General features: G+C 41.0%; 1 protein-coding gene across 3 annotated transcripts in view; it reads left to right on the top strand.

Moving 5' to 3' along the window:
- The window catches only part of fgf11a (fibroblast growth factor 11a), a 100,382-nt gene extending 91,323 nt beyond the window's left edge, over positions 1 to 9,059 (top strand). For all 3 annotated transcript variants that reach the window (XM_056369156.1, XM_056369155.1, XM_056369154.1), the window contains one exon: positions 316 to 9,059. In XM_056369156.1, coding sequence (XP_056225131.1) covers positions 316 to 458 — 143 coding nt within the window. In that variant the 3' untranslated portion in view covers positions 459 to 9,059. The remainder of the gene's footprint in view (positions 1 to 315) is intronic.
- Positions 9,060 to 13,538: the final 4,479 nt, after the last annotated feature.

Below are 13,538 nucleotides of genomic sequence, written 5' to 3'. Positions count from 1 at the left end.
TGCTTTTATTTCTACATAGTTTCACCTATGTTCCCCTATGACATGTGTTTGAAGCTGATTTGCATTTTGAGTAAAGAGGTCATGTTCACACTGCCAAATGTGTGATTTGCACATTTCTGACTTTGTGGCGGACAAAAACGCAGGTCAGTGCACTGAGAGATAGGAGCTTATCAATGTCGCCATCGTCCATCTTACGCCAAGAGCATATTTTTAAGAATCGGCGATCATCAATCAAAATGTCAAACAAACAGGGGCTTTAAATATTCGTCATTCGTGGGACCTCGTTTAACTCTGTGTCGCCTTTTCCCTCCCCAGTGGCCATGTACAGGGAGCCCTCTCTGCATGACGTTGCTGAGCAGAGTCCGCCCAGGAAAACGCCCAAGACCTCCAGTGACTCGCCCGTGCTCCAGAACGGCAAGAAGGACCCTCAATCCAAAACCAAAACCTCCTCCTCCTAGCGCTCAGAGACACAGGAGGGAGGAGGAGGAGAAGGAGGAGGAGGAGGTGGGAGCGGGGACAGATGGACACGGGCACTGGGCACCAGCGGAAACCTGAATAGGGTTGTTAGGGCTACTCCCGCCCCACCTCCCCCACCCCCCACCTGCTGCCTGCAACACTGACCCCCACAAAAACTCTTATGTACCACAAGAAAAGGAGCAGGGTCTGGGCAGAGTGGAGCTGGCCAATGAAAAGCCCCTTTTACCTTCACAGACCCCCCCCCCCCCCCCCCATCCACACCAGCCCTTCACCGTCTTATTAAATAACCTCTGAGATTATCAGAGCCTGGGATGTAAAAGCAATAACTCCATGAAGAGGTGAACAGTCGCCTAGCATCGTATAGCATGTCACCCCAGCGTGTCTAACCAGCTGGAAGGAAATCCCACACACCCTCTAAGATATCATCAGTGACATCCTTCCAGCCAGCCAAATATCTGAGCAAAGTCTTCCTGGTTTTACCACCAACAGGTGCAACGGTCAAATCCGTCCCTCTGCAGCACATACTTTACAAATGGGTTGTGTTTTTATTTCCCTGCGGGGGTTCCATGCTAATGTTAGCCTGACACAGAGCCATGCAAATGCGACGCCGCCACAGAGGCCCTCGCAGACTTTTGTTTTGCGGCCATCTGCTCAGTCCACGTCTTGTGTGTGTGTCAGCGACTTTTTGTGAGATGGCCTGGATACTTGTCAGCCTTGTTGGTGTGTGTATGTGTGTGTATTTATGTATATATGTGTGTGTGTGTGCGCGTGCGTGCGTGCGTGCTCCCTTCTTCTCCCATTCACCTTTGGCGTGGTTTGATTAGTTTGTGACATGGACTCAATTTTCCACTCGGCGACACAAGAAAACCCCTCCCGTCCTCTCTGGCTCTGTTAATGGAGTCTGGGGCTGATCAGAATCTTTCGACCCTTAAACGAGGGGCCAAGAGCTCCCTTGGCACCCTGCATACTACACACACGCACACACACACACACACACAAGCGCACACACACTCATTATCACACTGACATTTACACACATGCGTGGCGGTGTGTGTACTGCTCGCACACACTTTAGCGCCCTGATATCCGTGGGCGACGACCGCAGAAAATGATCTTGGGGCTTAACACACTTAACACAATGACATGCATTAACACACACACGCACACACACACACGCACACACACATGCACGCACGCATTTGGTTTGTGTGTGTGTGCACGTGTGCGTGTGTGTGCAGATTTCTGGGAGATGATGAGGATGTCATCAGTGAGATGGGGTACTGATGGAGCCTGACTGTGTGGCTTGTGATTGCGCTGCAATAGCCTTTTTTTCCCCCACTGTTGCTGGCCACCTGAAGCCCACACGGTGTCTGCCGACCCGCGTCACTCTGTGTGGTGTTGTTGTCTAAAAATATACAGAAAAAAATGTCTCCTATTTACTCATTGTTTGCTACCACATAATTATTTTGGGCACATAATAACAGTTTCTGCAGATTCATCGCTACCCCATCACTGTCTCCAAGCCATAAATATTCTGTATACTGTATTTCTATCACGGATTTAAAGGGGCAGTCCACCTGTTTTTACATGTCAAAGTTAATTATCATGTCATGGAGATTACTACTCAGCCTGTGTAGTTTTTGATTCATTTGATTTGTTACTGACTCTAAGGCTAAAACTGCACTTTTGCTGTGCTACAGCTGTGTCCCAAATCCATATTACATAATAATTCTGAACAGGTTTCAGTCAAGCTTTTGCAAACCGTAAGATTTTCAAAATAAAGCAAACTCAAAAGCATCAATATGCTGACTAAAAACATGCTTGATTCTTCAGTGGGCTGCTAATGTACACTCTTTTTCCCCACAATGCAGTGCACATAACGGAGGAGCAGCAACACGATAAAACAAATGTTGAATGGTTGTGAAGCAGCTTTGTGAAGATTCTTTAACCAAACATTTTCATGTGTATATGTGAAGTTCAATTGTTCATCCTGTCTTTGACGTGCTAACTTTAAAACAGTGTACCAAAATAATTAGTGTGTAGTATGGAATTGGGTAAGTCCTCCCACAGTTTTAAAAAAAATCGATGCAGCAGAACCAGAGATGTCATCTTTTTTTAAATTCCTCTTTCAATTCGACCAACAACAGTTTGGTTTGAGATTTGGATGTGTAATGCTAGTAGCGACCAGCTGTTCGCCCTAGGCAGAGATGAGGAGTGGGCTGCAGAGATCTGCGACTCAACAAGTCCAGACAGATCCAGTGTTTTTGGAGCTCGACTAAAACTCGAGACTAAAAGTCAGGATATCTCAGCCTCTGCTGCTCCGATTTTATCCGTCCCTTTTAAAAATCTGTTCCCCAACTTTATGGAAGTTTGATTCTATATCACTGGAGTGCACTTTCCGTCACACATTCACCTGTGTGACGGAAAGTGATAATTCCTACCGCTGGCAGCTGAGTAGCTCCACTGACACTTTTTTCTTATTTTCTCGGAAAAAAAAAATCCAACAGAATTTTGTGAATCTGTTTCTAATTGTCAGCTCATAAATTAACATGAATTTCTTTGGTTATGATGCAAAAAGAATTCAAGTCTTCTTTACCCGTCATTTCACAAGTCCTCTTCTGTTATGAGTTTGATTTCTGTGACTGTTTTGTAAAGAGGAAAAATAAGAAAACCAAAGTCATGTATAAATAATGAAATTGGTAGCTGTAGTATAAACTGTAAGTAGAATGATGGTTTAAAAAAAAATGGAAATGGAAGGATAGATGTGTGATATTTTTGCTTTGATCACATTTTTGTCAGTATTTATTTGGTAGATTCTCCTGTTAAAGAAAGTAACTAAGAAATTTTAATATTTCATATTCCAATCTTCTCTTGCAGGAGAGCTTGTTTTGTGCTTTTCCAGTTGTTCTTTCCATTCAAAGGGAAAAGCAATCATTTTTCATATCAAACTTTCATGGAACAATATGCCAGGCAGGGTAATTGTTTCCGCCTAATGTTTATGTATAGGGAAGCGAGGGAGTCCCGTGTGTTCAGGAGGTAGAGGCGAGGACAGATTGATGATCGGGGGCTCAGAGGAAGAGAGAGAGAAGGATGAGGCAAAGAAAGGAAACCCGAAAAAGAGAGAGCTTTTTAGGGAGGAAAATTTGTGATGATGAGCAGAACAAAAAGAGATTTAAGAGGGAATTATGGTAATGTGGACAGCGTTCCCTGAACACACACACTTCTCCCTCCATGCATAATCCTCTGCGCCCCTGTAACTCGTGGTTGTAAATAATAATAGCTGATAACCCATGCAGAATAGAGGCGAGCTGCTGAGCAAAGTAATCTGCAACCTGAGATGATGAAACAAACTTTACCTCTGCTTTCCTGAGGAGAAGCAAATTTACTGAGGAAGGAAGGGGAGCGTGGTTAAGTGATGACTCAAAGGAAAGGAAAAAAAACAGAGGAAAGGAACAAAGGAGGGATGAATAGGATAAAAAAAAGAAGAGGATTCAACAAATAAACTAAAGGAGGGACTTGAAAAGCAACTTTCAGCTGAAAGAATTGCAACCCATTAGGGAGTTGCTCCCATTATTTTTAGATTTAATCAAAACAAGTTACTGTTAAAACCTCACTTGCAAACTAAAGACCTTAATTAAACTGTTAAATAGACCTTCAGGTTGGTGTGTTTGACCAGACGCCCCCTATGGATCGCTAAATCCAGAACACAATGTTTGACTATTATTCGCAAAGTAATTACACAAATGTTTAATTAAATGAGGCTCCTGCCTGCTAGAGTCGAATTAAGAGCGTCTGGGACTAGATGGAAAGATACTGTTGGATGGGAGGAGAAGAAGGGAGGAATTACAGCAAACACACACAGCCATGACTTCTGTTCCATGACAATATATTTTAAGGGCTGGGAAGTCTATGTTGCAATATTTTCTTATGTATGTGTCATATTTGTTGTTTTGTTGTTGTTTGCAGAATCGCAAGACAAAAAGCTGTTAGGGAGAGTTAAGGGCTAATTTAGCTGAAGTAATTAATGTGGATTTTAGAAATGATGAAAACGTGCTTTAATTTAGATAAAGTTCAGATTACAGATACAATGCATTGCAATCACGCGCACAAGAGTAGTTAAAGGGCCACTCCTCTGATTTTACACATGAAGGAAATACTAGACTGTTAAAATGGTTGTAAAATGTCTGTGGCTCTGGAGGACCTTCCTAAAGGTGCGTTCAGAAAGAAAGGGAAGCAGCATGTGCATCACACATTGTTTATGCAAATAACCATAGTGATGTCATCAAGGCTGTTTTTGGTTTTGGCTCGGATGTACGTTTTCTTTACTGAAAGCCTGCATTACACACTGTAGGTATGGCGTGTAAGTGAGCATTCATGAGGCAAAGGGAGCCTTATGTTATTGAGTTCCATTAAGGGAAATGTTGGATCAAGCGTTTTTGGAGTTTTGCCCGTACTACAGATTTAAAGTCTGAACATCTGAACCTCTGATGCTTTTATTTTGAAAATTTCTTGAAAACCTTTTTTAAAATGTGTCTCTCGTGAGTCCCCCAACTGTATGGAAGTGCAATACTAAATTGTTGGAGTGGCCCTTTAACCCTCAAAATCAATGCAGTATTATATTCTCTTAGTGCAAATGCCTGTACAGATGCAAAAAAAAAAAAAAAAAAATAGCACATGGTAGATTTGTAGAGAGGAGGACATGAATTTAGATTTTTTTTTTTTGTGTGGTTACAATCATCTCATTTCCTGCCTCAAACTCTGAGTTAAAAAGACTTCTCTGCATTCAAGTGACTTTAAAGAAACGAGAGCCACGATTTTATTAAATCAAGCCATCAGGAGCGCCGCTCAATTCCAGTGACTGAGCGGCGGCGCACACTGACATCTAGTGAGCGATGGATTCATATCTCGCTATCGAGATATTCATACTATGTGTGGACTCAGCGATTAAAATGCAGTCCGTCACAAATGATCCATCAGCCACTTAAAGTTGCATCAGTCATCAGTATCTCACTTTTCCACTGTGGGAATATGCAGATAAATTAGCTTTTTAATACAGTTTGTAGACTGTTATTGGAATTCACCCTCATATTCAACCAGGATTCATCATGTGTTTGTGGCATTTAAAATTATTGTTCCTGCACATAATTTTTCGAGTAATCTTATAAATAGTCGCCTATTTTTTCAGTGACATCTATAATATAATTACTGTATTTTTTTTGCAAAAGCTGTAACAGATATTATCTTTTGTAAATCTGATTGATCATAGATGTAACATATTGTTCTTTGATTATTTCAAATGTGTTTTTCCCGATCTGTTTGCAGTGTCAATGATTTCACTTTTAAGGTTGCAGAAAGGTAGAACTACTGTGCGTGGATAGTTTGCATGATTGCACGAGTGTGTGTGTGTGTGTGTGTGGGGGGGGGGGTTGTGTCACAGACTTGTGTGTGTTTTGCTGTGTTCACACACTCCCTTTTTTTTTCTCTGCTGTAAGTCCTTTGTGGAGTCTGAAATCAGCTTCTCTGTTCCAGCCTGTCTGCTCTCCGGCCTTCAGGCTTCACTTCAAACGATTCTGTGTGAATTACAGGATGTAAAGATTGCCATTTATCTCTGTGGCTGTCTATCTGAGCACATGTTTGATTAGTGAAACCCCCCCCTCCCCATGGCTGAATTTACTGCTTTTAACTCTCTGATGAATGTCTCTGGATTCGGCTCTAAATGTTAAATATTGGCCCTCTGGAGAGCTCGCCGTCGCCGTTCCTTTAGAGTATATGAAAAAAGATGAGAGAGGTGTGAACGTGTGTGTGTGTGTGTGTGTGTGTGTGTGTGTGTGCATGGATATCCAAGGAGGTTAAATGATGTATATCTGATTCAGCTGCACGCTTCACACATCACACACACACACACACACACACACACACACACACTTCCCTCCCCGGGGACTCCCTTCCCTCCCATTTCTCCCGAGTCAGGGCCCTCCCTGCTTACTGAGCGAATTACAACTGCAGAGAGGGTCATCCAGGGTTGTGAAGGACTCAGAGAGAGAGTGAGAAAGAGAGAGCGAGAGAGTGAAAGGCATGTGTCACATACCGTAGTGTAGCTAACTCGTACGCTCACAGCCTCCCTTTGAAGTTTCACTTCCTCTCTGCGATCACTTTTGCAAACACAACTTCCCTTTAACCTGGAGGCAGTATGTATGTGCATGTGTATGTGCATATATACGTGTGTGTGTGTCTGTGTGTGTGTGTGCGGTGCCTGCTCACACTCATACATCACACTCATCAGCTTTGGTCTTTGTGTGTAATCGTTGCGTAACTGTGATTGAATATCTGTGTATATCCATTATGTGTATCCAAGAAGAGAGGGAATAAAATACGGAGAGAAAGGGAGAGAGGAAAATAGAGGATAAATCAGAGGCCAAATCAATGAGCACGCGTCCTTGGGCAGAAAGCAATAAACTCCATTAACAAGGTGCAGCCACATTATCAGGAAGGGTGTGGGGAAAAAAAGGATTAATATTGATATAGAAACCAACTGCGTGTTTTATTAGAGCTTTTATTTTTCTAACACTTTGCCCTTTTTGTGAGCTGGGTTTGCTGTTTAAGTGTGTGTGTGCGTGTGTATGTGTGTGTGTGTGTGTCTGTATTACTTTGAGGTGGAGTCCCTTCACCACATCTGCAATGCAGCAGAAAACACAAAAAAGAGAGGGAGGAAGAGCGAGGCTCACGTGCTCCGACAAAAGAGTGACGCCGTCCTCGGACGGATTTTCTCTCTCTCTCTCTCTCTCTCTCTCTCTCTTTTTTTTATTTTATTTTTTTTTATTAGCTGCTTCATAAAAGAAAAAAAAAAAGTGGTTATATATTGGAATCCAGAGCTCCAGCATCTAATGTCACATCCTGTATAGCATTAACCAACAGACTAACTTCATGTATAAAAAAAAATCAGGCTGTGTTTTTAAAGGCACACCCACAATCCCTGGACACATCTGCATTGCACACAGCACCCTGCACCAAGCCGGCGCAGATGTGGCTAACTGGGGTGACCTTTACAAACAGATCATGGAGGGACTTCACCTCTTACAAGCTAATGCACCACCAATGTTTTAGAGGTGACTTTACAATGTAAACTATACTAAACAATGTATTTATTTACCCCCCCTTTTTTTTTCAAGTGTACTTTGTTTAAAAGAGTATGGATTGTGTTATGGGTCTTTCTCAGTGGAAGTACTGTGACTTGTAATGAAGTGATATGAGGAAATCTAAGTATTGGTATCCATTGTAATGCCCTTTATGAATCACTGTTAGTCTGTTCACGTGTGTTTGTTGATTTGATGTGTTTATTTTGCTGTTTAAATGCATATCTGTGTCTGTTCTCCTATGACGTGATGTGGGATATTGAACAAAAAGGCTCAATCTAAAGTACGCCGGGACTGAAGGGTTTCAAACCTCTTCCTCCTGATCCCCCAGATTCCTCCAGCACTCACCTGTCAATCAAAGATCTGACTGAACTGACTGACCTCCGACCTTTGATCTCTTAAGGGGATTTTAATTGGCTCACCGGCAGCATCATGTGGACTGCTCATTCGTCGTCTGTCTCGCACACAAACACATCTTCTACCTGTGTGTGTGATTCTGTGATCAATCCTCCAAGGATTTTTTGACCTTTTTTTTTTCTTTTTTCTTTGTACTGCATGGACGATCCAACTTATTGTGACAAAGTCTTCCAGAAAAGATTTTAAGGAGATCACCATAATCTTACTTTCCTTCCTGTCTTCCAAATGCAAAAAGAGTGCTTCAGTCTTCCAGCTATCAAAGCCACAATGACACTATTTTTGTATTCAAATGGGGCAAAAAAATATATCTATATATCTCTACATATAAATATATCCATGCAAATGTGGTTGGGGTGCAATAACTCCCCCTGTTGCTGGCAAGGAATAACACGACAAAACGCCATCCAATCCCATGGATCACCTGGAGAAATGAGCTGAGAGGGACTACGGAGAGCCGTGGGGCTTGCAGTTTGAAACTCCTGGGTTGAGGTAAAGGATCACAGATGGGCGGGACTACAAGCATGCATGCGCCAATCATTTACTGGACACCTTCAAAGAAACAGTCCTTACCCAATATTTACTCTTTAACCCCTTTAACCCCTTAACCCCCACCCCCCCAACACTCTATTATCCCAAACTCTTGTCTCTGCATTTGCAATATGATCTGTATTTATTTCTATAATAACTTACACAAAGTCAACGGAGACATATTATTGGATATAATTGAATAAAACAAACTAATATATTTGTATGATTGTAACGCTGGTCTCCTGAGAGTTTTCTTGGGTGTTTTGATGTAATTCCTGCGACATACAACTTCTTGTACATTTTTACATTTAAAGGTCCATATTTTACACTTTTCCTGTGTTTCATTTGAAGTGTTGATCCATAAGAAGACATATTTGTGGTTTTAAGCACCAGAAAGCATCTCAGTGTAGATTTACATCTCCTCTCAGGTTTCTCTCTGGAGCTCTAATAACAACAGGTCAGTGTGCCAATCTATTTTAGCCTTTTTTTTCATATTTTGGTAAATTACCACCATTAAAGATTTGCAAAATTAGTTATTGAACAGCTCTTGTTTGAAGTGTACTTATTGACGTACTGACTTATTTTCATACTGAGGACAACTTAAAAATGTAGTGATTCTCGGGCAAGTTTTGGAGTTATACAGGAGCATCTTTTTTCTATGATTTATAAGAAAATTGACAGATGTTAATTCACAATGGCCATAGGAAATAGTGATATCCTTGGAAAAGTGTAAGTCACTGTGAATCTAATGATTTGAGTATCACATCTTTGTGTTGAGATTTGACTGAGTTACTACCCTTAGAATAACTTCAATTTCGATTCAATAAAATATTAGTTCATGAAAGGTTAAAAGGGTACAGTGTAATATATGTTTTAAAAAAGGCTTCGGTTGCATAATTATAAAAATTCAATTTTATTGTGAAGGGGAAGTGGTATTGGAGAGTAAATTGAGGTGAATGGAGCACAGGGATGTGCAAGTAGAGAGAGAGAGAGAGAGAGAGAGAGAGAAAGAGAGAAAGAGAAAGGGGAAGTGACGAAGGAAGTGATAAGAGTTATAATTTGGGGCCTTGACTGACTAGGTCGTGACCTGTTGTATGTGTGAAGTTTACGCAAACAATTATGTCGTCAGTATCTCAGCTTATTTACTCGACAGTCTTCCCCAGGACACTTGTTCTACATATTTTCCTGTGAGCAACTGAAGATATTTTTACTCAAAGTTGTTTATTAGCTTCACGTGTTTAATTAGCTCGTGTATGCCGTTAGCATTCATTAGCCCCCGAGCCACTGTATAGCTAACCCAGCTCATGCTTTAGGCTCTAGCTCAGTGTTTCCGACATGGAAACATGTAAGATTTGTCGGAGCGCGACGAGACAACTCGTCAACTCTCAAAGTTAAATGAACTCCGCGGTAGAGACGACTTTGAGACGCCATCTTCGTACACCTGCTGATCACCTGGTCCTTTGTAGGAGACAAAGAAACTGGTCGAAGCTGCAACTGGACTCACGACTCCTAACTAAGGTACCACACTTTTATTTTATTGCTCTTTTGACTAAAACGGCCATAGTTGATTTATATATTTTATTTATTTATTATTTTATTTAAGAGATGTCGGCTGTGTTGTGTTTGTGCTTGTGCTGTTGCACTTGGAGAATATGGGAGAAGTTTGCTGTAAAACTGAATTAGATCACTTTTAAGTTATTGAAGGTCGGGATAGTGAGACTTAAAGAAGAATATCTTTCATTTAATTTGTATTGTTCATGCTCAACAAAACAGTTGAGCATGAATAATAAAAATCCTGCACCACTTATAAGGGTGTCACCATTATGCATATTTAAAAATATAAATACGATCCCATTCAGCTGCGTCAGGACTGTCAGTAGCAGATGCTTCAGCTAAGTACAGACATTCACGGTAATTGTCACGTTGAGCACAGACAGGGCAGAAACTGTCTGCTCACTGATTTGTCTTTACTGTTTGTGTTGACAAGACATCAGCCTGATATCTGCAGACAGCTGTTAGCTGGTGTTAGCTCCCTGGCAATGACACAAACCACACACTGTTCATAGCAGCCATCATCTAGGTTACCTTTTAACTTGATATAACCTTTTTGTGCACACTGTGACAACTCAATTTCCACATCATGCAGCACTAACTGAAAAAAGTATAGCCATGTGATATTTGGTGCAGATGCAAAGATCAACTTGTAAGATTTTAAGAATCTGTACTGGATCATTCAAATACAAATTGTGATTGATCAGTCCTTTTGCTAACTGTATATTTAACTCCCTGGTGTTAAATAGCACAAGAGATTTGGTGACAGTCCAAATGAACTCAACTAAACAGGCAAACACACCGCAGTTCATCTGAACCAAACAGGCTAGTTGTAAAAGCACACTTTGTTCCAATTGTGTACAAAGCCAGGGTCCAGAAAGGGACACCCTTAGGGGTGAACTGGAGTGCTGAATGGGAATCGGGTCTGATCGCTCAACATAACTGGATGGGAACTAAAGAGGCTGTTATAGCAGCATATCCATACTTTGGGAAGGGTGTATTAGATGTGTTTGTGTGGTGTGCTTTGAATACTTTCAATTGAAGTCTGAACACACATTTCAATTGGCAGACTTTTAATTTGAAATCTCAGATAAGCCAAAGTTTATCTGTGTGAGGTAATTAGGAGAATAAACAAAAAAAGAAAGCGATTAAATGGATGAAATTTCAATATAATTAAAGCAGAAAATAAAGTGGGAACTTTGACACTATCTTGGAATGAAATATAATGATCATCTCCCACATCGAACTGTAATTTCATTGAAGTGTTTCTACGGTGACAGCATCAACTTTTTTATGTGATATGATTAATGTAATCCAGTTACATGTCATCTAAAATAACAATCATCACGGGTAAACAATCAATCCAATTTAAGTTAACTACTTACTTGAGAATTACACAGTGATCTATAATGGCTGCTCTGGGAGAGATCACTGAATTTGAGTCACTGCCAACAGGAGCTTTATACACTCTCTCCTGACCACTGATTTGATGTGTGACTTGACACTGGCTGCTAGCTGTTAATAGTTAGCTTCTATGGTAATTAAATTGGCGACAGGCCCAATGGCAGTGACAGTGAACCGTAAATTACAGCGGATGGCCGACGAATGTGTGCAAGAGCAGAGTGGCATGAAGAGATGAGTCGGGGGGGGGGGGGTCTAAAGGCAGGATCGAGACGTTTTACAACAGGCCTTCAGAAAATGTGTTAGCCACTTTAACGATTTGATCAACTTAGCGTTATACTGTGAGAATAATGGCCCCCGTATCACCTCTATATGTCCAGGTATTACTGTGGTTGCCTGTACAAGATAGCCATCTTAATCCAAGCAAATCTTGTATCACAACAACATTGGAAAAGAACATAAAATCTACATTATCTGGAATAGTATGTAAGGGCATTGAAGCGCTGTAGCTACCAGGCAGTCACCTTCTCAAGTAAAAAGGGTGAATGAAAGCCTGCCTATTCTTACTCTGCATGTTTTTCTCAACTGGTTAATCTCTGCATGAATTGGGCATAGTTGTTGGATCATCAGTTTTGCAAAGTTACAGAAGTTCTTAGACACACCCTGACTGATGTCAGAAAGATGTGGTGGCAAGAGGTTTCAGACTCAAAAACTCACTTAAAAAAACACTTGAAGCATGTTTTTTCTTTTCATGTGAAGCACTTGGTGCATGTCATTTCTTTGTTGTAAAGCACTTTGTGTTACATTTCTTGTATGAAAGGTGCTATACAAATAAAGTTTATTATTATTATTATTATTATTATTATTACCATGTAGACCAAAAGCTTTCGTGATCAGGAACCCAGGGAGTCCGACTCAGGTGGGGCAACATCTCATAGCAACTTGCCGTAAGGAGAGAAAGGGAGGCAAGAAAATAGATAGAGGAAAATGGGTGAGAAGAAAACATGGTCTTTGTTCCCAAATTACAGTCAGAATATACAGTGAGTCTTTATCCTGTATTACTTTTATCAGAGCAATCGACTCAACAGCTGATAGTTGTGAATGTTATGGAGGTAGAAGTTTCTGACACAAGACTTGAGTCTTATATACTAACTCTTACAGCACATTCAGTAGATCAGAAAGGAAAGTGTTAACTAATGTAAGCAATGAGCAGTTTGTCTCAATTGACCTTGACTAACAAACATATATTTACTTATACATGCATATACTTTTATTTAACTGCATGTAATCATGATAATACTCCATTTGAATGATTTCTGCCATTGACCAGTCATGGGCCTATTTAGCCCTTTAACACCAACGCATTTTTTAAATGGCTGTGAATTATGCTTGAATATCACCTCAGTCAAAGTAAAGTTAACTCCATCAACCAGAAAAAAATAAAGCATCTAGTTGTTTTGTGATATCATATTTTGCCAACCTATTAAAGATTAAAAAAATAACTGGACTTTCCAAGCAAACCGTCCATGATTTACTAGGTGAGGTCTATGGGTGTGTGTGGTCGTAAAATATCTCTTCTCAATAACATATATAGCTTTATATCTGTGAAGGTGGGGGCTTCATGTCCCAGATATTTCCATGTTTTGATTTGTACAGTAATGTGATTGAAATGAACGCAAAGAAACAATGGCACCGCCTGCTGGTGAGGATTCATCTCTGTCGCCACAGAGGCCTTTAATCAACCTACAATAACATCACTATAATATTCTCCAGTGAAATATTTATGAAATTTAACCTTCACTCTTTCTCTTGCAGACCCCCATGGAAAACCCACAAGGACTCCAATGGTACCTCGGCCACAGTTTGAGAACCAGTGGGAAGAGTCATGCCTGTTTCCCGCTGACTGGGGGGGGGGGGGGCAGTGTCTCTCTCACACACACACACACACACACACACACACACACACACACACACACACACACACACACACACACACACACCCCCTCCCCTCCCTCCAAGAGGTAATTGGAG

The sequence above is a fragment of the Seriola aureovittata genome, chromosome 23, assembly GCF_021018895.1.
Source record: "Seriola aureovittata isolate HTS-2021-v1 ecotype China chromosome 23, ASM2101889v1, whole genome shotgun sequence".
Taxonomy (NCBI): Eukaryota; Metazoa; Chordata; class Actinopteri; order Carangiformes; family Carangidae; genus Seriola; species Seriola aureovittata.
Note: the sequence above shows the minus strand (reverse complement) of the source record. Positions and strands in the feature narration are given on the sequence as shown.